The 21,474-nt window shown below is 48.5% G+C and overlaps 1 protein-coding gene across 5 annotated transcripts in view; it reads right to left on the bottom strand.

Moving 5' to 3' along the window:
- Positions 1–4,725: 4,725 nt before the first annotated feature.
- LOXHD1 (lipoxygenase homology domains 1) overlaps positions 4,726–21,474 on the bottom strand; it is a 182,600-nt gene continuing 165,851 nt past the window's right edge. For 2 of the 5 annotated variants that reach the window (XM_023207475.1, XM_023207477.1), the window contains 5 exons: positions 18,724–18,894; positions 13,004–13,136; positions 11,600–11,758; positions 5,395–5,707; positions 4,726–4,975 (listed from right to left, as the gene is read on the bottom strand). In XM_023207475.1, coding sequence (XP_023063243.1) covers positions 4,973–4,975; positions 5,395–5,707; positions 11,600–11,758; positions 13,004–13,136; positions 18,724–18,894 — 779 coding nt within the window. In that variant the 3' untranslated portion in view covers positions 4,726–4,972. Of the gene's footprint in view, positions 4,976–5,008; positions 5,708–11,599; positions 11,759–13,003; positions 13,137–18,723; positions 18,895–21,474 lie in introns of those variants that run through there. The other 3 variants (XM_023207474.2, XM_023207473.1, XM_023207476.1) reach the window with 3 other exon arrangements.

Below are 21,474 nucleotides of genomic sequence, written 5' to 3'. Positions count from 1 at the left end.
TATCCACCCATCCATCTATCCATCCACCCATCCAACCACCCACCTACCCATGTATCCATCCATCCACCCATCCAACCATCCATTCATCCATTCATCCACACACCCATCTATCTACCCTTTCACCCATCCATCCATCCACCCACCCACACACCCATCTATCCACCCATCTCCCCATCCACCCACCTACCCATCCAATCATCTATCTATCCATCCATTCACCACACATGCACTTAGTACCCACACTATGCCCTGGGCCCTGTGCTAAGTGCTGGGGTTACAGAGATGAGTGAGACCTAGCTTTTCTCCTTAAGGACTCACAATCCAGTTAGGAAGACACATGAGGAGACACACAATTCCAACATACCTCTCATAGATGTGGATGGGCTTCTAGCTCTGTCTTGGAGGAGGGCTAATGGAAATGTTTCTTGGAGTGATTGAAGGCCTTAAGTTGAGATGTAAAGAATGTGATGCACAGGGAAGGAGCTTCCAGAAGGCTGACTAGAGGGGCCCAGAACTCACCCCCTCCACCAAGAACAACCAAAACAGCAAGTAGGTAACCACATATCAAATAGAGCTTCCAAGAGAGAACACTAGAATTCAACAGGGAAGTGAGAGGGAACTTCTAAAGCATGGAAGGAGAGGGCAGGGATTGGCTCAGAGCCAGGAGGGGAAAAGGTAAGCAAGAGATCCCCAGTGGTCCACATTACACTGCAGTCCTCATCATGGCAGAGTGCTTCAGCCCTCATGGGCCCTGAGACAAGTATGAAGAACTGCCTAGAGCCCACGTGACTGCATTGCTCCAGAGATCGTGTTCATACCAGGTCCACACACCCCCTGAGACCAAAGCAGCTGCAGCACAGCACCATCTTAAGAACCCAGCCACCACCAGACTACATCCTGCCCCCGGGGTCCAACAACCCCTGCATCTCCACATCCCTGGATACTCACCCACAACCCCCACATCTACCCAGAGGGCTGCAGCACTGCAACAATGGCTGGACCCAGGAGTGTGGCCAGGTCCCCAGCACTCTAGCCCACATAGTATCCTATATCTTGGGGAATGGGTGACGCAGCATGCCAAGGAGTCTCCCCTGGGGACAAAGGGAGCTGAAGTATGTGCTCCCCAGAGCCTGAGGGCCACTTGCCCTGGACTGCTGCCACTGCCCTTCAGCAGCAGAGCAGCAGGTCATGATCTCACTCAGAAGTGGGAGATAAAAAAGTTGTTCTCATGGAGGTAGAGAGTAGAATGATAGTTATCAGAAGTTGGGAATGGGGTTGGGAGGAATACAGAGAGGTTGGTTCACAGGTACAAACATGCAGTTAGATAGGAGGAATGTGTTCTAGAGTTTTATAGCACAGTAGGGTGACTCTAGTTAACAGTAATTTATTGTATATTTCGAATTAGCTGGAAGAGGAGATTTGAAATGTTCCCAACACAAGGAAATGATAAATGTCTGAGGTGATGGATATGCCAATTACCCCGCTTTAATCATTACAGATTGTATACATGTATCAAAATACCATATGTACCCCATAGATGTGTATAATTATTGTGCATCAATTAAAAATAAAGAATGTGGGCGGGGAGTGGTGGCTTATGTCTGTAATCTCAGCACTTTGCGAGGTGGGTGGATCACCTGAGGTCAGGAATTTGAGAACAGCCTGGCCAACATGGTGAAACCTCATCTCAACTAAAAATACAAAAATTAGCCGAGCATGGTCGCCTGTGCCTGTAATCCTAGCTGTTTGGGAGGCAGAGGCATGAGAATCTCTTGAACCCGGAAAGCGGAGGTTGTAGTGAGCTGAGATCGTGCCACTGCACTCCAGCCTGGGTGGCAGAGTGAGACACTTCTCGAAAAAACAAAACAAATAATAACAAAAAAGAATGTGAAGCGCAGTGCCTGGTGGAGTGGAGGAGTGGATGGGTGGCAAGGAGACTTCAGGCAAAGGTCAGCCCTGGCAGAGGACAGCAGAGAGGACAGTGTGTATGGCATTGCTGGAGGCCACCCTGCTGGGCACAGAGCTGTGGGCAACTTGCCCAGATGGAGATAGCCCAGGTCCAGGGACTTGGAGGACCAGGTAGGGGGCAGGGGGTGGGGAGGCCTGTGGGTAAGAAAGTGCCCCAGAATGGACCAAAAGTATTAATGAGTTTAATGGAGCTCTCAAAGCAATTGTTTCCTCAGATCTCAACAAGTCCTCTGAAGAAAGCTGAGCCGGTAGGGCAGGTAAAGGATGACCAGAAAGCTGGCTAAGGTCCTGGGGTACGTTGTTGAGCCAGGCCAACACTACCCCGTCGATGGTAAGCCAACATTAATAGGACACACCAGCAGCAGGATGGTAACAGGTTCCTCCTGTACCAGCGGTGGCCGAGTCACCCACAGATGCCACACTCTGCAGTGAGAGCCCCATGTATCGTATCTCTTGCCAGAAGGACAGGGCAGAGAACCGGTTTAGACTCTGGGCCGCACACATCCCTCCAGGTCCTGTCAGAAAATGGGAAGGCTGAGAGGAAGCAGTGGATTCAAGGGCAGGACATCCTGAGAAGCCTGCTGTGGGGCTGAGTGTGCGCCCTGCCTCCTGGCTGCCCTTGAATCTGAGGCAAGCGACTGGGACTCCAGCAGGGCTATGTGAGAGGGGGTGCGTCCGCATGTGGCAGACAAGCTGCCTGCCCCTTCTGGAGACGTGGCTGGGGTGAGATGGGCTGGCTCTGGTCACAGAGAGGTGAGTGGCCTGAATGGCTGGAGTGTGTCAGAGCGAAGGGTGCCCGAGGGCCTCTTGTGGAGTGTCTCAGATCCTAAATAAGAGGACAGAGCGAAGGGTGAACCTGCACAAGCGCTCGTGAAAGTCTAAACACCTGTCAGGTCTGGAAACAAAGACACCACCTATAATAGCAGCCCTCGGACAGGAAGCTGCCTGCTGCCTTCACTACTCCTCCTCCCGCAGTAGTCTGAAACCCTGGCGCACCAACAGGCAGGAGGAGGAGGGACAGGGCAAGGCAGCGGAAGAGAGGGGAGGCTGACTCACACACACACATATGCACACGCACACGGCACCCACATTCATGTACACACAGATACACATGCATGCGCAGCACAACCACACACTCGTATACACACACACGCACACAGATTCACATGCATGTGCAGCACAACCACACACTCGTATACACACACACATGCACAGATTCACATGCATGCACACACCACACTGCACTCGTGTTCTCACACACACGCCTTCACACACCCAGATGCACATGCATGCACACTCTGCACCCACACTTGTGTACACACACACGTATTCACATGCACACACACACGCCTGCACACTCATGTGCGTGCACACACATGCTCTCACACATATTCACATGCACACATATACCCCCCACACACCCATGCTCATGTATGCACACATGCATAGAGATTCACATACAGGCACACACCATGCACTAATGTGTACACCTACACAAACACCATACTTGCACACTACATAATACACTCCCTGCACACACACATGCACACACACGCCCCTCCCTCACTGTGGGGCCCATCTGTGATGGGACTGAGCCAGGAGATGGCAGGAAGCTCAATTTTAAGTTTGATGTCTTTATCTTTATATTGGGGCTGGACATTTAAATTATAGAATGGAGATGGATTTCATGACTTAAGGTGTTTGTTGGACTTTTTATTACCTACTGGAGTCCACAGGAGTTGTGAGGCTTGTCTAAATTTTCATCTAGGGACAGGGGGAGAACCAGTTCCACAGAAAGAGATGGAAACAAAGCTGTTTAATGATGCCATCTTTCCCTCCCCATACACCCCAGTCCTGCGTGTTCAGCATGGTGGATATACTCACTCTCTGGTGTAGGCACCGAATTAAAACTACATACACATGAACTCATTTAGTCCTCATGATAATTTACAAGGGGGGCATTATTATCATTCCCCCTGTCTTACAGACAAGGAAACTGAGGCCCAAAGAGAGTAAATAATGTGCCCAAGTTCTCACCGTTGTGAAGAGGCAGAATGGGGATTTAAACCCAGGCTGATTGCCCCAGAGTCAGTGCATTTAAGCTCTCTCCAAGAGATCTCTGAGAGGGTCCTGAACTTGCCTCAGGGTCCTGAAGCCTCACTGCGAGTTTAGACCTTTCTGGGACAGAGGGTGCAGGGACAGCAAAGCGGCAGAAACACTGGTCCTGGGGTGCCCTCCTATACAGATATTTTCCAGCCTGACCCACCTTGTCGCTGTCCTTTTCTCTGCAGGAAAATCAGAAGTTAGGTGCTGATCTCTGCGAAGTCTTGCTGTGACTTCGTGACTGCCGATCAGGGAGAGTGTGTGTGCATGTGCGGATCTGTGTGGGTACTCAAATGTACAGTTCTCCTGCTGCCTCCCCAGCAAGGTCACATTCCCCTTGAGGGTAGAGACCAGGTCTTCCCTTTGTTCCCAAGCCCCTCTCAGCTCTCAGTCCAAACCCTGCCCACAGAGAGCCACAGATTATAATCACCAAATAACCTGAATGACCCCACTTTCTCTCCCGGCCTTAGATTGCCAGTGACCAGGCTGTTGAAGGTGCATCCCTATCACCTTTGTGTCCAGTCCTGTGTTAGCACAGGCTGGGATAACCAGCAGGAACTTGCCAATGCGTTCTCTGTAAAGTGATGGAAAGAATTATCTATTTTTCACAGGCTCATAAATCCCCCAGTAAAACACTTCCTCCTGATGTTTTTCTCCACTTGCCACTGGATTTATTGAAACTGGGGAAAATCATACACTTCTTAGCAAGTAGATGCTAAGATGAATTCTTTATAGAATATGGTTGGTAATAATTTAATTAGCCCAGCTTTTTTTGGGGAAAAGTGTTAATTAGTTTTTGCTTAAAATACACCATCTCGATGCCCTCTCCTTCTCCACTTCTATCCCCTGGGTGAAGACTCAATTTCTCATCCACACTCAACAGCAAGTCCCAGCCTGATCACTACTGTTATTACAGAAAAAGGAAATACAAAAAGTTATTTTTGGGCTGCCACAGATTATGACACAAGCTAATTATGATCACTGTAGGTTCAATAAACTGGGGGTAGGGTGGGGAGCAGGACCCCATGAAGTTCTCAGCGGCCTGCTGGCCCCCAGTGCCAACTCCAGAGGCTTTGGAGGGCTGCTGACCATCAAGATGGAGGGCAGAAATGTGAGATCGGGGCATCTCAGTGAGAGGGTGGGGGCTGTAGCCCCTCAGACAGAAGGGAAGAGGTCTCTCCAGGTGAGCCCATCCCCCTGCTTCTTGTCCAGCCACCTGCCGCAGTTGAAGATGGTGGCCACGCCGGTGCTGGTGTTGGTGACCTCCACCTTCTCCACCAGCCAGCCTGAGCAGTAGCCGCTGCTGTCGTGCTCCAGGCGCACCTTGCGCAGCTCGCCCAGCTCCAGCGTCTCCAGGAAGAAGCGATCTGTGCTGCCTCGCTCGAAGAGGTTGCGCATTTTCTGCTTCAGCTCCCGCTTGCCTGTGTCTCCGTTGGCCCCAAAGATGGTCACGAAGACGTTGGCGTCGGTGCCTGCCCCTGGCTCATAGCCTGTCGTCACGATGACTTCGTACTTGACGGGCACCAGGCTCTGGACCTTGCTGGCAAAGCTCTCTGTCGTCTTGGTAACTTCGAATACCTTGAAGTACTTCCTTTTCCTCTTGAGGGGGATGAGGCAGTCGCAGTTAAAGAAGTACCTGGCAGAGAGGTGGGAGAGAGGAGGGGGAAGGGCTAAGCAGACCCCAGCCAAGGCTGCTCCCTCCCCAGATCCCCTTGCTCATCCATAAATGGTCCCTTCCCAAGGTGATGGGATATTGGAGCTGGAAATGTTGGGTGAAACTGTGAGTATGGATTCTTGTTTAACTTAAAATTCGCCATGGACAGGCATCTCTATTCTTCCAGTTGCTTCTTGATTCTTCTACTTCTTTTTTCTTTTCTTTTCTTTCTTTCTTTCTTTCTTTCTTTTTTTTTTTTTTTTTTTTTTTTGAGACAGAGTCTCCTTCTCTCTCCCAGGCTGGAGTGCAGTGGTGCAAGCTCCGCCTCCTGGGTTCATGTCATTATCCTGCCTCAGCCTCCCAAATAGCTGGGACTACAGGCGCCTGCCACCATGCCCGGCTATTTTTTTTTTTTTTTTTTTTTGTATTTTTAGTAGAGACGGGGTTTCACTGTGTTAGCCAGGATGGTCTCAATCTCCTGACCTTGTGATCCGCCCACCTCAGCCTCCCAAAGTGTTGGGATTACAGGCGTGAGCCAGATTTCTTCTACTTCTTTTTTGCCCCTCATACTCCATGTACAATCCATAAGCAAATCCTGTTGACTCTAATTTTTTTTTTCACCATCTTGGCCAGGCTGGTCTGGAACTCCTGACCTCATGATTCACCCGCTTCAGGCTCCCAAAATGCTGGGATTACAGGCATGAGCCACTGCGCCCAGCCGACCCTATTTTTAAGATATATCCAGAACCAGCCCACTTGAAAACTATCCAGTATCTATCTGCCCTGCTGCTACTTGTGTCTAAGTCACCATCATCTCCTATTTGGAAATTATCAAGAGCCTCCTAACTGGTCTTCTAGCTTTTTGCTACCTGTGGTCAATTCTGTATGCAGCAGCCATGTGATCCTGTTGAGATGTAAGCCCAAGTATGACCTTTCCCTGTTCAGAACCCTCCAGTGTCTTCCAATGTCAAGTAAAAGCCAAAGACTTTACAATGGTCTGCAAAACTCCTCATGATCTGACTCTTCTCTCCCTTGTGTTTTCCTTTATTCATTTTTATGTATTTTTAATTTTTATTTTCTTTAGAGACAGGGTATCAGTTTGCTACCCAGGTTGAACTGCAGTGGTGTGATCATAGCTCACTATAACCTTGAACTCCTGGGCTCAAGTCATCCTCCTGCCTCAGCCTCCTGAGTAGCTGGGAATATGAGCATGCACTATCACGCCCAGCTAATTAAAAAATATATTTTTTGTAGAGATAGGGTCTCACCATGTTTTCCAGGCTAATCTTAAACTTCTGGCCTCAAGCAATCCTCCTGCGCTGGCCTCCCAAAGCACTAGGATTACAGGTGTGAGTCACTGCACACAGCTGTGCTTTCCTTTCTCACCTGTCACCTGCTGTTTTCCAAGCTCACTCCCATCTGCAGATACTCTTGCTCCCTCAAAGGGACTGGTTAATGTTTGTACCTGGTGGTGTCACCTCTAGAGGAAGTTGCTGAATCCAGAGTGACAATTTTAGGCAAAACCAAGTGGAAATATGACTATTAAATTTGTGCTCCCAAATTCCTTACACTTGACTGAATTGAACTGAGTTTGTGTATATATGCATGCATGTGTGTGTGTGTGTGTGTGTGTGTGTCTATGTGTTCACAGACTGCAGAGTACAAGGGGAAAGAGAAAGTCCTCTACCAAAGAAGCCATCACAAGCAGAAGCAAGTCTGGAGCCAAGAGAATTGTCTTGGACCAAGAAGTCCTCCCAAACCTTCTCCTGAACATCCCCAATTTTAGACTCTGGGTAATGACAGTGGGTTCAGGAATTATAAAGGAAAAAGTCAGACAGCATGGTGGGAAAATGCTGCACATGATGTGAGAGGGCATGGTTTGCCCTAGCCCTGCCACCTACCACCTGCGTGACCTTGGACAAGTCACATCTCCTACCCAGATCTTGATTTTCCCATTGGCAAAGCTGGAGGTTTGTACTGAACAATTGCTATGGTTTCTTCCCACTCCAAATTGCTAATATGCTAACACCTTTGAAAACAAGCAGTCTCGGTGCTGGCTAACAACTTCAGGAATGCAACACTGAAAAGGTGTGCCCAATGGTGCAAAATCAAACCCTATTTTAGATGAACATTCTTAACAGAAAAAAAAAAAAAAAAAAAAACACCTTTGGTTTTTTGCCTGCTTACACAACTCCAGGACTTTGCATTCTTGAATCTCATTAGCTCCCACAACAACCCTGGGCATCATCCTCCCATTTCATAGGAGGAGGAACTGAGACTTGGAGAAGAAAAGTCACTGCTTAAGGTGACCCAGAATGAAAGCCTGCCTGGCCCTGAAGAATAAGCCATTTAAAGACATTTGCAGGAAATCCTTATTCTGTTTTGAGATTGTCTTCCCCCAATTTATCACTTGATAAATTTGGATTGTTGTTACATACTACAATTTCTTAGAGGAGGATATACGTGCATTGTTTTAAAATTCTCTTAAAATGCATTTCTTTACGCATATGCCCACTAATATGCATAATTCTATATAAATACAAAAATCATCTGATCCTATACATACTTTTCTAAATGTACTTTTTTTTGCTCCCTCTTTGCTTGGCTCTCTCTCTTTCTTCTTCCTCTCACTTTAGCATCCCTTCTCCTCAGATAACCCATGTAACAGTTGAGGGTGTAGCCTGCCAAATTTCCCTCCATTTCACCCAACCCTGCACAGACCCACGTGTACATAGACATATGGGGATGTCAGTGTTCCCTTTACAAAACGGCATCACATAAGACATGTTTTCCTGTGTCTCAATTTTCTCACTCAATAATACTTCCTGGGAATTGCTCCAAGTCATCTGGTATGTATTTAATTCATTATTTTTGATGGCTGAAAAATATTCCCTGGTGTAGATATAAGGAAATGTTTTCTGATAGAAATAATTATAGGATCACCAAAATGTGGGCCCTACAGACTTACACAAAGCTCTGGCTTTGGAAGGACACGCAGCGGGCTGCTCCTGCTAGAAAGGGGGGAAGGTGTCCAGCCAGAGTAAAGGCAAAAGCAGAGAAAAATGAGCAGAAAGAACTGATGCATATTGAAAACTATGTATAAGTGCACATCTGTGAACACTGTGTATCAGAAAAATGCCACAGAGAATGGGGTCACCAAAATGCTTATCATGGTGGCCACCTCTGATGGGCAGGGCTGTAGGGAATTTTTACTTTCTTTTACATATGTTTCTGTATTATTTGAATTTTTATGGTTGTGTATTAGATATGCTACTGGGATAAACAATAAAGGTGTTTTCAGTTAAAAAATAAAGGCCTTTTGTATGATTTCACCCAAATCCTGAGGCTATTAGTGATGAATGAGAACTGGTCAGGAAGGTCAACAGCACACTGCAAAAGAGGGGTCAGAATGGAAATAGCTGGGAGATGGACATTTGGAGTTATTGCATATATGCGAGATTCAGATTAAATTCATTTGTAGTTCATGGAACTCCAAATATGGCTAACGTGGTGGCAGGAAAGGAGTTGTGGATGTTACACACAGTGTTAAGCAAGTGGTTTTATAATAAGAATGTAGGTGCCTTCTAGAATGAGACCATGTGAATTGTCACCACAATTAAACATGCCTGCAAAGTCCCCCTTCTGGACGAAAGTGATATTTCTGCAGGAAACAGGTATTCATCCAGCAGAGACCACAGGCTTGAGAACTGCAGGCAGGCAGGGGTGAGCTAGGGCATGACTTCAGAGAGCTCCTAGGCTGACACCCCTGCCATCGTTCCTCTACCCTAGACCCTATAGAGCATCCAGCTCTCCTCCCAAAGGGCAGCGTGAAGCACAAGGAGGAGAAGGGTAACTGCTGGAGGCCACACGGTTGACCAGGAGACAGTGCTAGTATCCAGGGGCCTGGAACCCCTGCAACCCCTTCACTTCAGGAAGAGCCCCTTCCCCGCAGGTATCTCTTCCTCCCCCTCCAGCTCTGGTGACAGCCAACGACAGGCTGCATTCCTGAGGCTGGAGGGAAAGATGCTTCAATTAGGAGAGGTTTCTTCTTCCACAGGATGGAAAATTCTACAACTCAAGCCTAGGACCGTGGGACGGGAAGCTTCCAGTTGGGCCTTTGCCTTCCTTTCCTCCTAAGACAGGAAGGTGCCAGGTGGTGCTGAGAACTCTCTCTCTTGGCCAACATTGTGGGATTAAGGGTAATGTGAGGGTGACTATTTTATTTTGTTTTGTTTATTTTGGGAGGTTTGCAGAGGAGCAGTATCAGCAGACACAATCCCTGTGAATGGGAGGTAGTACTGAGCCGTGGAAAGGGCTTAGGCCTGGCCCTGACTTGCTCAGTGAGTCTTTCACTTTTCTGGGATAGTCTCCCAGCTGTCAAATTCTCATCAGTACTGGTCCTAGCAGGCACATAGAGCAACTCCTACAGGATTGATTGTACTTGAGCTGAGCTTTCTCTAAAAGAGCAGTAAATAATGCCATAGCTCAAGAGGGAAGTTGCTATGAACAGAGTTGTATCTCCCCAAATTTATACGTTGAAGCTGGAACCCCCAATGCAATGGTATTTGCAGATGGGGGACTTTGAGAGATAATTAGGTTTAGATAAGGTCATAAGGGTGGGGGCTCTCATGATGGAATTAGTGCCCTTACATGAAGAGGAAGAGAAACCAGATCTCTCTCTCCACCACGTGAGGACACAGAGAGAAGACGGCCATATGCAGGCCAGAAAGACAGTCCTCCGAGAACCTCACCATGCTAGAACCCTGATCTCAGACTTCCAGCCTCCAAAGCTGTGAGAAATAGCTTTCTGTTGTTTAAGCCACCCTGTCTGATATTTTGTTATGGCAGTCTGAGCAGAGGTGAGAACCTCTTCTGCCAAATTCCCAAGGACTTGCTCGGTTTGGGGGAGCCAAATCCAGGGAGCTGCAGGTTGGACGAATATGGCTTTGAGAAGCTTGGGCTCCTGAGGGCCAGAGCCCATAGCTGAGGGCTCTGCCTGGGTCCAGCCTGGCTACTGCTTCTGTGCAGACAGAGGTTACCTTTCTTTGTGCAGGGAAGGCTCTAGGGTGTGGTATGAGCAGGGCCAGCCCCAGGGAGAGATGCAGATGTGGGAGGGTCCATGGTGGTTCTGGCCCTGTGAGCTGTGTACTCAGCTTTCACTTACCCTTTGGCAAGCCTTGACCTTGGATTCCCCTTTCCACCCTACCCTGCCTCCTTCTCAGCACCTTTCCTGCCTTCCAGAGCCTCAGGGTTCTTTCTGGCTTCCAGTTTGGCTACCAAGGGGTTTTAATTAGACAAATTGATGACTGTGACTATGTTGCCCAGGTAACTAAGACCCTTAATCTTCCAGAAATGCCTGAGTCTCCAGAAGGCTCTGATGGGAGAATGCAAAGCTCCTTATCTGGGGTACTGTGAGGCAGATGGACCATTGAATTACCTTACCTTGTCTCTGGTCCCTACTCTGCCCACATGGATGGTGGGTTTTCACTATGACCGTGTAAACAGCAGGCTTCAAAGCTGTGTTTCTTTGTTATTTTAGATTGAGAGAAGGGGAAGACAAGGGAAGTCTCTGCTCTCTGGCACTGTTTGACTTTCTCAGTATTCTTCCAAGGAAGCATTCCTGGATTCAAAGACTAGATGCATCCAAGGTCATCTGGCCTACTCCCCTGCCTCTGACAGTAGATGCATAATCCAGATAGCTTCAGAACCATACAGGTGTCTCTTCCCTTCCTGCCTTCTAGGCCTCCTGAACGGGATAATCTTGACCTTGAAGAAGATACCTCCTCACACCCTGCTCTCTTGCCTACGTTCCAGCTCAGTCCCTGCCCCATGCTGAGGGAGTGGCACTTCCTTGGGGAAAGGCTCAGTACATACACATTGCCATACTCCATCTCGGTGATGGTGATGGTCTTGACATGCCAGACAAGCTCCCTCTTGGGGATGAACCGGTCTTCCCTGGCGAGGTGGCCCACGCAGAGGGAGGCAATGTCCCCCAAGTAGACGCTGTCAAACTCAAATGTGTCTGTGGTCCCCCTGCAGGAAACAAAGGTGTGGTCTTTGCCCACTGAAGCAGGTAAGCATTTGTTGGGGGCCTGCTGCATTCCAAGCACTGGGCCAGGAACAGGAATGGGATGGCAAGCAGGACCTCATGGCAGTCCTGGGGGCTTTGAGGGGTTCAGTTCAGTTTGGGACGAAGACAATCACAATGAAAAAGCCCCACTAGCTGCCTGGCCCCAGCACCAAAGAATGGTGACATCGTTATGCAGGATGGAGATGGTGACGGTGGTGAGACTTGGAGAGCAGAGGGAGGAGGGGAAGGGAAGAGTCCCCTGAAACAGACATGTCTTAGCAAAGTCATGGGTGGGAATAGTGGGGTATGGAGATAGAGATATTTCTGGGGGAATGCTAGCTTGGATGGAGTTTGGGTTCAGGGAGGGAAAAGCTAATGGAGAAGGTAGGAGTGCAGGCAGTCTGTGGGGGTCTGTAAGTGCCAGTCTAAGGAGTCCAGACTTCATCCTGATATGGAGATTTGAAGAAAAGGTTGTTATAAATGGAATGTCTGTGCCCCAGCTCCCCCAAATTTATATGTTGAAACCTATTCTCCAGTATGATGGTATTTGGAGGTGGGGCATTTGAGAGGTGATGGGGTCATAAGAGCTGAGCCCTCATGAATGAGATTCATGCCCTTATAAAAGGGACCCCAGAGAGCTCCCTCCCCCTTCTGCCATGTGAGGACACAGTGAGAAGATGGCTGACTATGAACCAGGAGGCGGGCCCTCACCAGACACCAGATTTGCTGGTGCCTTGCTCCTGGACTCCCGGCCTCTAGAACTGTGAGAAATACATTTAAGTTGTTTCTAAGCTACCAGTCTAATGGACTAAGAGAAAGATGGAGCAGAGTTAAGGTGGAGGTAGAGGCTGTCTCAGCAGTCCTGGAAGGAGTGAGGAGATGAAGTGGGCATCTGAGCAGTTCAGAAGTGGCTCTGATGGAAGGAGGTGTGGTCCTTGTCTCTGTAGACGTGAGGCAACGTTTGCAGTGAGTAGCACTGTCCAGCCACAGGGTAGGCTCCCATTAAATGCAGTCCCATGCTTTCCCTTTCACCATTGCCTATTTAGCCCCGGGGCACTTGCACAGGATCAGCACACGGTAGGAGCTCAGTAAGTACTTGCTGGTTAGGCCCATTTGTGTACCTATGGCTCCCACCCAAGTGGGAGATTCTTGGGGTCCTCCCTTACCTACCCACCCCCCACCACTTCCCATGGGCCTCCCCTTTCTACTTCCTAAAGGCGCGCTGCCTAGAAGAATTTTCCACGAGAAACTCTTTGGATCGGTTCTTCCTGCCCTCCAGGATGAGCCAGACGTTCTCCCTGGTTTCGCCTCCGTTGCCCGTTTCTATGACGATCTCGTAGGCTGTAATGGAGGAGGTGGGGGAGGGTCAGCACAGGGGAGACAGTGCCCATCATCAGGGCGGCAGCAATAGGGCCACAGCCTCTGGTCCTTCATTTGGTCTTAGGCTACAGCCTGGGCGTGGGGGAGGCAGGTTAAAATCACCACGATTGAGACATTGTAGGTAGAACCTGCCCAGATTCTGGGGTTACAGTGAATGCTCTCATTTATTTATAGTAGCAACCTCTTTGCAGGTAAATATGGGAGCCACTGGGAATGCAGCAGGAGGTGGGGGTGAACACTCAGCTACAGGGCTGAGATGCAAAATGGAGATCGGTGCTGAGAAGGGAGAAGAAGGGGGGCCCAGTGCAACAGCAAAGGGGAAAGACCCAGGCAGTCAAAGCACCCCGAAGACCCTTGCACCTGCTCCAGCAAGCAGTCTTGCTCATAGCTTGTCTCGGTGTCATTCCATCTCACCCTGCTGTTCCCTCAGTCGTGTCTGCACAGGCGTGCACTCCTCCAACATTGGTTAAGTAGGTGCTAAGTGCCAGGACCGGACTAGACCCTGGGTGACACTAGAACTCAATCTGTAGCCCCAGACACAAACACTGACTGTACCATGTAACAGAATGTGACAGATAACCCTGCAAAAAAGAGCCAAAGTACCATGGGGTAAGAGGAAAATCTGGCGCCCCATTTCCTCTCCCACTTCATGTCCTGGTGCTTTCTCTCTTTCTCACTCCAGCCACTCTGCCTCCTAGCTGCACCCAGAGCACTTAGGTGTGCTCCACCCTAGAGCTCTGCAATGCTGTCCTGCCTGGAGTCCTTCCCTCTTTCCTTCTCCCTCCCCCACCCATAGCGGCTGGGCTCACTGGCTCACCTTCTCGTCCTTACTCAAAAGTCATGTCTCAGAGATGTGTATCCAACCACCCTAATTAAAATTGCAACCTGATCCCCCTAAGCCAAGATACTGAGGGTATGTGGCACGTGATCCAGGCTCACTCCCCAGGGACCAGGCCAGGGATGGAACTGGCACCCCGGAGGACACAGTAAGTATCTGGCTCGAGTGTCTCCAGACATAGACCCCTTGCTGCAGTACCTGAATGACTGACGGTCTGGGATTCTGGATCCAAAGGGGTAGCTCTGTTTCTGTGCCTTTCTCTCAGAGACATGATACAAATAAAGAATAGGAGAGATGGCCATGCCTGTGGCTCAATGTAGCACCAATCCCAGCCCCATAGCCACCCTTTTGCAACTTTTCTCAAGGAGAAATCTCTGCTACCTGAAACAAGTAGAGTGAATCTAGGCAAAGAGACAGGCAGCCTCTGACGGAGGAAGAGATCCACAGAGAGTGCATCCTTTCTGTAGTAGGGAAGGGTTCTGCAGCCCAGGACAGATTCCAGCCCAGGAACCCAAAGCCATCCCAGCAAGGGAACCACATTGTTCAGTGGTTCAAACCACTGCCTTCTGCTTCCCCATGGGAGGCAATGGTTTGTTCTGCAAACAGGTACTGGTGAATTCAAAGGGAGATCCTGGGTGTGGTTAGGGAAATGGTTTGTCAGCATCAGCGAGGGAGGCAGGGAGCACTGGGAACCTGCATATCACCGTGATGGATTCAAGTAGGAAGTGTGAGAGATGATGCGGGTGGGCTGTCCTACATGGATTGAAATGAATTCTTTCCTAATGGTCCTAAGGATAAGGTAGAGAAGGTTTGTAAGCAAGGACATTTAGGTAGATTAGAAACAAATGTTGCTAGTCGCATCAGTGGTCTTTTGAAAGGAAGTTTCAATCAGCATATTTTCACTTTGCTTTCTTTCCCAGATGAAGCGGCTTGATAAAAATGTAGAAGGCATGAATCTCAACTTTTTTCACAGGTTGCTGGGAAGGAGCAGACGAAAGAGGATCAGGAGCTTGAACATTCAGGGCAGGTAGAAGTGATGAACCCCATCTAACAGAGATCTCCCGTGGGGCCAGCACACCCAAGGACAAGCCCCACTGGAGGAAGGCTCTTGGCAGTCATGCAAAGGAAGAGGCACATGGAAGTCACTAGCATAAAGGGGCCACCAGCAAAGCTACTGTGAGCTTAGGGGGCATGGGTCATAGTTTGAAAGGCAAGACAGGAGAGGAGCGAGCAGATCCCCCTTGAAATCTTGCCTTCATCCTGGGCATGGCATCTGCAGAGGGCAACGAATGAGCGATACAGGTTGTACTGAAAGGGGAAGGGGCAGGATGCAGGGAAGATTCAATGTCACATTGTTTAAGGAGCTGCAGAATAAACAGATGTTTAGTCTTGAGACAAGAACTACAGGGGCATGTAATGGCCATGGAGGAATGCTAGGAGCATAGTTGGGCTCCCAGTGGGCATTGGGATTTCACTGTCTCGTGTTTCAGGACCATTGTTTATGTTGGGGAGCTCCTACCATGTGGGTTGGATGGGGCTGAGAGTCCTGGACCTGGCCAATCAGAATCCTCCCCAGGGAGATGCTCTCTTCCCTTCCATGGAAGCTATTAAGCTGGAATGGTATGGGATTGGAGCTGCAAGCAGCCAACTTCCACAATGTACTAAAACAAAGTTGACACATGGGAGGAAACAGAGCTGAGAGGAGAAGAAAGAGACATACTGAGATTACTGGAGCCTCTGGAGACAGCCAAGTCTCGGCTAGAGCCACCTAAGACTTCCAAGTTCTGGGAGCCAATATATTCCCTTTTGCTGGAGCCAGCTTAGGATTGGGTTTCAGGTACATACAACCAAGAGTCCTGACCACTCCTGAAACTTTCTGTTTGACTCCATTGGGACTACCAAAGGATGGATGCTTCAATAACATAAATATGAAGATGGATTTTCTAGCTGAACTGTCTGGTGAAGCAAGCAGTGAACGTTCCATCCCTGGGGAGCTGACCTGCAAGCTGGACTGTATTTTGGCTGGAAATGTTGCAGGTAAGGCTGACTGGGCAACCTTAAAAGGCTTCGAGTGGGAGCATAGGGAGTGGGAGGGGCTGCAGAGAGGAAGACATTGGCTCTGCCAGAGGATGTCCCAGAGAGAGATGTTTTTGTCCTTCCAGGGGTGTGTGTGTGTGTGTGTGTGTGTGTGTGGGCATGTGTGCATGTGTATACAAGCATGCATGTAAACACATGTGCATATGATCTTACTGTCCTGGCCTTTTTTCTGACCCTGGATCAATTACAATAGAATCTCTGGAAGTGGGACCCAGACGTTAGTATTATTTAAAGATTGCCAATGGTTTTCAGCTTTGGCTGCACGTTGGAACCATATGCAGAGTCAGATGCTCGGAGAGGGCAAGGAGCAGCTTCTAGAATTGCCAACAAGAGTTGGGGATAAAGGTAGAGAACAGGAGGCTAAATGAGATAGAGCAATCAATTAATCTGGAGTACCAGCCAGGCCTAATAAGGACAAGACATCCTGGGGCGGTGCAGTGGGCCTTCGATGTGTCACTTAACTTTTCTGGGTTTTTGTTTGCCTTATCCATGATACAGAGGTGTGAATTTGCACCCCCTCTATTTCACGGGGTGGTGGTAGGATTGCAAAGATCTATTGAGAACATGGATGTGGAATGCTTTCACCCCTATAAAGCTCTGTTCAAGTACAAGAGAGTATTTGTCCTCACACACTGGGTGTCCAGAGATGCCTTGGGGTCAGTGATGTCAGCATGTAAGTGCCATGAGAGCAGAGTCTCTGTTTCATTGATTAGTGTGTCCCCAGAAGTCAGATTAGGGCCTGGCCCTTGTGAGTACTCAGTAAGAGTTTGTCATATGGTTAAATGAAGGTAGCTGAGGGTTGGCATGCTTGCCTCAAGCTGCATCCACGACTGCCTCCAAGGTGAACCTCCATCTGAGGACACAGGTGTGGCTGCCTGTCCCCTCATGGGCAGCCCAGATGGCATCACTTTGCTCTATGCAACCTCCCAGTAAAGAGGGATTGATTCAGGCCCTCTCCTGGCTATGCGTCCTTGCCCTCTGGTCTCCAGCATGCACACATCCTTCTGGAACCGACAGAAGGGTCACTTACCCTCTACAATCTCCCTGTCAACCCAAATCTCACAGATTTTAGCAGAGGTTTGGCAGGGAATTTGTGAAGGAGACTCAGTGATTATGCTCCAAGCCTTACAACTCTCTACTTTCCTGGACACCAATAGCCTGAGGAATCTCTATTTTTCATCATGGCACTTGTGTAAGGTGCATAAGGTTTCCCTTGAACTAGATTGTGAGGCTGTAAGGACAAGGACTGTATTTTCTTCCATTCACTGAGCACCAATTGAGCACCTACTGATCCCCAAGGCCTGCAGAGCTGCAGAGGGCTACATACACGAGTGATGCTATCCCTAACCTGTGGGAGCTTTGGATGTATTGAGAGACTAATGCATGTGCAAAGGACAATACAAATAAACTAGAGGCCACAAAGCCATATGCATCATTCATAGCATCTAAAATAAAACTGGGCACCCAGTAACTTCTCAGGAGTGTAATTACACAAGTTGGGAGTCTACCTTCTGAATTAGGGCAGGAATTCTCATACAGGAATTCTGGATAAATGGGTGCTTGGCCCTTGTTTGAATACTCCCAGGGACATAGTGCTCACTACCTCTCAAGGCAGCTAATCTCATTGAGCAGTTTGGATGGCATGGTAGAGATGAGTGTGGGTAGGTGGCCTCCTTTCCATAGCCTACAGTGGTCCCCTGGAAGGGGCTGCCCAGCCAGGGACTACATTTCCCAAGTGCCTTTGCATCTGGTGGTACCACATGACTAATTTGCACTAATAGGATGTGAATTCTATTAGTAGAGTGTGCCTTCTCCATGCTCTTTTCCCATTTGCAAGAAATATGGAAGCCACACATTAGAAATGACTGAGATACAGATAGAAGGAGCTTGGGTCCCTAAATCACTCCATGGAAGACCTCCCACCAAACACACATACTGGACTGGGTATAAAAGGAGTGAAAAGTGTTTTGTTGTGTGAAGGCACTGAGATTTAGGGGTTTGCCTCTTACTGAAGCTAGTGCTGCCTTAATAACTAAGATTGGAAAAATCCATTTCTCATATCAGGCTCTGCCTTTGACAAGCCTCTTCCAATCTGTTGGGCCCAGACCCTGGCATCTGTGAGAGGCACATCTCCCTAGGCTTTGATGTCCATCCCCTCAGGATCAATTACTCTTCCCCTTTAAATATCCCCTGAGGAAGGGACAAAAGGAAAGCCACTGCTGGAGATACTGGCTTCCCCTGCATTCTGTTTCTAGGAAGTGTTGATTAGGCAGCTGTTGCCACAGGCATCAGTTGGATGATGTCCATGTTGTAAAAATAAACCAGAGAGGACTCCACACTAAACCACCCAGCTCAGCCTTCAGGTCAGGGTCAGCTTGTCCCCAGTGGGTTTTCCTGCTACCTAATTAGTCCCTGTGATTCTGAGCCATGAGCTGGCATCAATGTTTCTTAGCAGTTCCAGTTTCACCAAATAGCAGTTAGGATGTTTCCTCATGCATCTCTCCATATTATTCCCTGCATTGGGCATCTGACCCCCCTCCAGCTGGAACAGTGTCTTCTTATTCCAGCACCATTCCCTGCCTCCCTCCTGAGCCAATGCTCTCCCCCACATACTGGTCTCTTCCAGCTCATCATGGATCTTGTTGTTGGCACAGGCAAAGTCGCGGACCGTCTGCCCGTCACCCTCACTCTTGGAGAGCCAGCAGTCGCATTGGAAGCGGAATGTCTCGTCGCGGGAGTTGTCCTTCACATCAACATAGCTCAGATGCCAGCCAGGAAATATCCCTGTGGAAAAGACACCATGGGGACTGGAAGCTGGACGTGCCTTCCCTCCCCTTTCAGACTTCTACATCCCCACAACCCACTGGCTGTGTGGCCCTGAACAAGTTATCTGTCCTCTTTGGGCCTCGATCTCCTTGTTGATAAAGTGAGGGGTTGGGTTAGGTGGTCTCGGAGGGTTCCTCCAGCACAGAGGATATAATTTCCTGCAAAGCCCTTAACTTAGGGTTCATGAACCCTAGAGGATCTGTGTATGGAACTTAAGCAGTCCACGACCCCAAGAAATTGTGCTGTAATTATACATGAACATTTTACCAGGGGGAGAGCTCATGGCTTTCATTAGATTCATAATTGAGATCTCTGACCCAAAATAGAATTTTCTGGAGCTCACTAAGATGAAGGATGACTTCTATTACTTCCTGACACCAGTATTTACCTAGTCCATGCCCATTATCTTTCCAGAATCAGTTTAGGTGTCAACTCCTCCAGGAAGCCTTCCCTGATGTCCCCTGATGATCCACTAGGCCTGCATCAGGTGTTCTCCATGCTCCTATAGACCCCTGCATCTGCCGTGGCCACACCCTGACCACCTTGTGTTGTCAGTATTTACATGTGTCTCATCCTCCAAGCCATGAGCTCTTGAAGGCAGTAAGTAGGTCTTACTTGTTTTCGTTTCTCTCATGCCTAGTGCAATGACTGGCAAGTAGCAGTTGCTCAATGAATGCTGAATGAATGAATGTGTCATGACTTGGCTAAGCTGTTCAACAATCGTAGAACAAATCCAAAGCTGCTATTTCTTTTGGGTATGTTGCTAATATTGAACACATAGCTGCCCTTGTTAAAATTGGCAGGGCTTCCCTCGGAAGTGTGCCCACCATAGCACAGCTATCAAATATGAATTGATGTGCACTTGCCTGCACAGTGTAAATAGCATGCATGTGACAGCTGCATGCTCCTTATACCATGCACTGGTTCAGTTACTCTCTTCTCTTCAAAGTCCTTGAGAACCCTTAGAACCAAAGGACCCTATGCAGGAGGAAATCCCCGTGGTTTGGCAGGTTACTTGCTGCTCATTATATGTCCACAAGGAAACTCCAAGGGTCTTAAAGCACAAAGAGGCACAAAAAGATAGACGACACTTGCAGTCACCCAAATCACAGGGGACACATGTTAAGGCTCAGCAGGGAATACACATTGGTGGTCCTAGTATAGCATCATTCCAGATTGAAAAAGTACTTATGTTTTGTAAACACAGGTCTTCACTGAAGTGGAAAACAGCACCAATAGAGTTAAGCTAAATTTTAAAACACTTCTGTTGAGTTAAACAGTGGTCAGGGCCGGGTGCGGTGGCTCAAGCCTGTAATCCCAGCACTTTGGGAGGCCGAGACGGGAGGATCACGAGGTCAGGAGATCGAGACCATCCTGGCGAACACGGTGAAACCCTGTCTCTACTAAAAAATACAAAAAACTAGCCGGGCACGGTGGCGGGCGCCTGTAGTCCCAGCTACTCGGGAGGCTGAGGCAGGAGAATGGCGTGAACCCGGGAGGCGGAGCTTGCAGTGAGCTGAGATCTGGCCACTGCACTCCAGCCTAGGTGACAGAGCGAGACTCCTTCTCAAAAAAATAAAAAATAAAAATAAAGAATAAAAATAAAAATAAAAAACAGTGGTCAGTTATTTATTTATTTATTTATTTGATGGAGTTTTACCCTTGTTCCCCAGGCTGGAGTGCAATGGCGTGATCTTGGCTCACTGCAACTTCCGCCTCCCAGGTTCAAGCAATTCTCCTGCCTCAGCCTCCCAAGTAGCTGGGATTACAGGCATGCACCACCACACCTGGCCAATCTTGCATTTTTATTAGGGACGAGGTTTCTCCATGTTGGTCAGGCTGGTCTCAAACTCCTGAACTCAGGTGATCCACCCACCTCAGCCTCCCAAAGTGCTGGGATTACAGGCATGAGCCACCGCACCCAGCAGTAAGTTATTTTAACAATAAATTTGTTTTTTAACTCAATTAATCCTTCAATTTTTCTACATTAGGGCCAATTCCACCTGTAAATTTGCAAAATGGCTGCTTTCTGAGATGCTTCCTGATAGTGTCATGAAGACGAGACCTTCCGCTTCCAGTGCGACTGCTAGCTTTCCAAGATTAAACTACTTAGCAAGCCTCAATGCATGCAGTCTGGAAATGAGGCAGAGAAGACCTGCTGAAGCAGTGCTCAAACACTTCTGGAGTGGAATATAGGAAGGAAGAGACAGGTAAAGAAGAAGGCAGAGAAAAAGGTGGTAAGTTGTTGATTCTATTGGAAGGTGTCCAGGTGAAAGAGTTTTTGTCCTCCTCCCACCGTTCATCCTCACTGTCTATGTGTGTGTGTGTGTGTGTGTCTTCTGTCTCTCACACACACACACACACACAGATTCTACTATCCAGCTCTTACACAGTTTGATTGCTACAGACCTCTGGAGTGGGACCTAGGCATCAGTAGTCATTAAGGCTCTCTGGGTGATTCCAATGTGTAACTAAGACTGAGAACCTGGGCCTGTATCACAATCACCTGGAGGGTTTGTTAAACTATAGATTATTGAG

This window comes from Piliocolobus tephrosceles, chromosome 18, assembly GCF_002776525.5.
Source record: "Piliocolobus tephrosceles isolate RC106 chromosome 18, ASM277652v3, whole genome shotgun sequence".
Classification (NCBI taxonomy): Eukaryota; Metazoa; Chordata; class Mammalia; order Primates; family Cercopithecidae; genus Piliocolobus; species Piliocolobus tephrosceles.
Note: the sequence above shows the minus strand (reverse complement) of the source record. Positions and strands in the feature narration are given on the sequence as shown.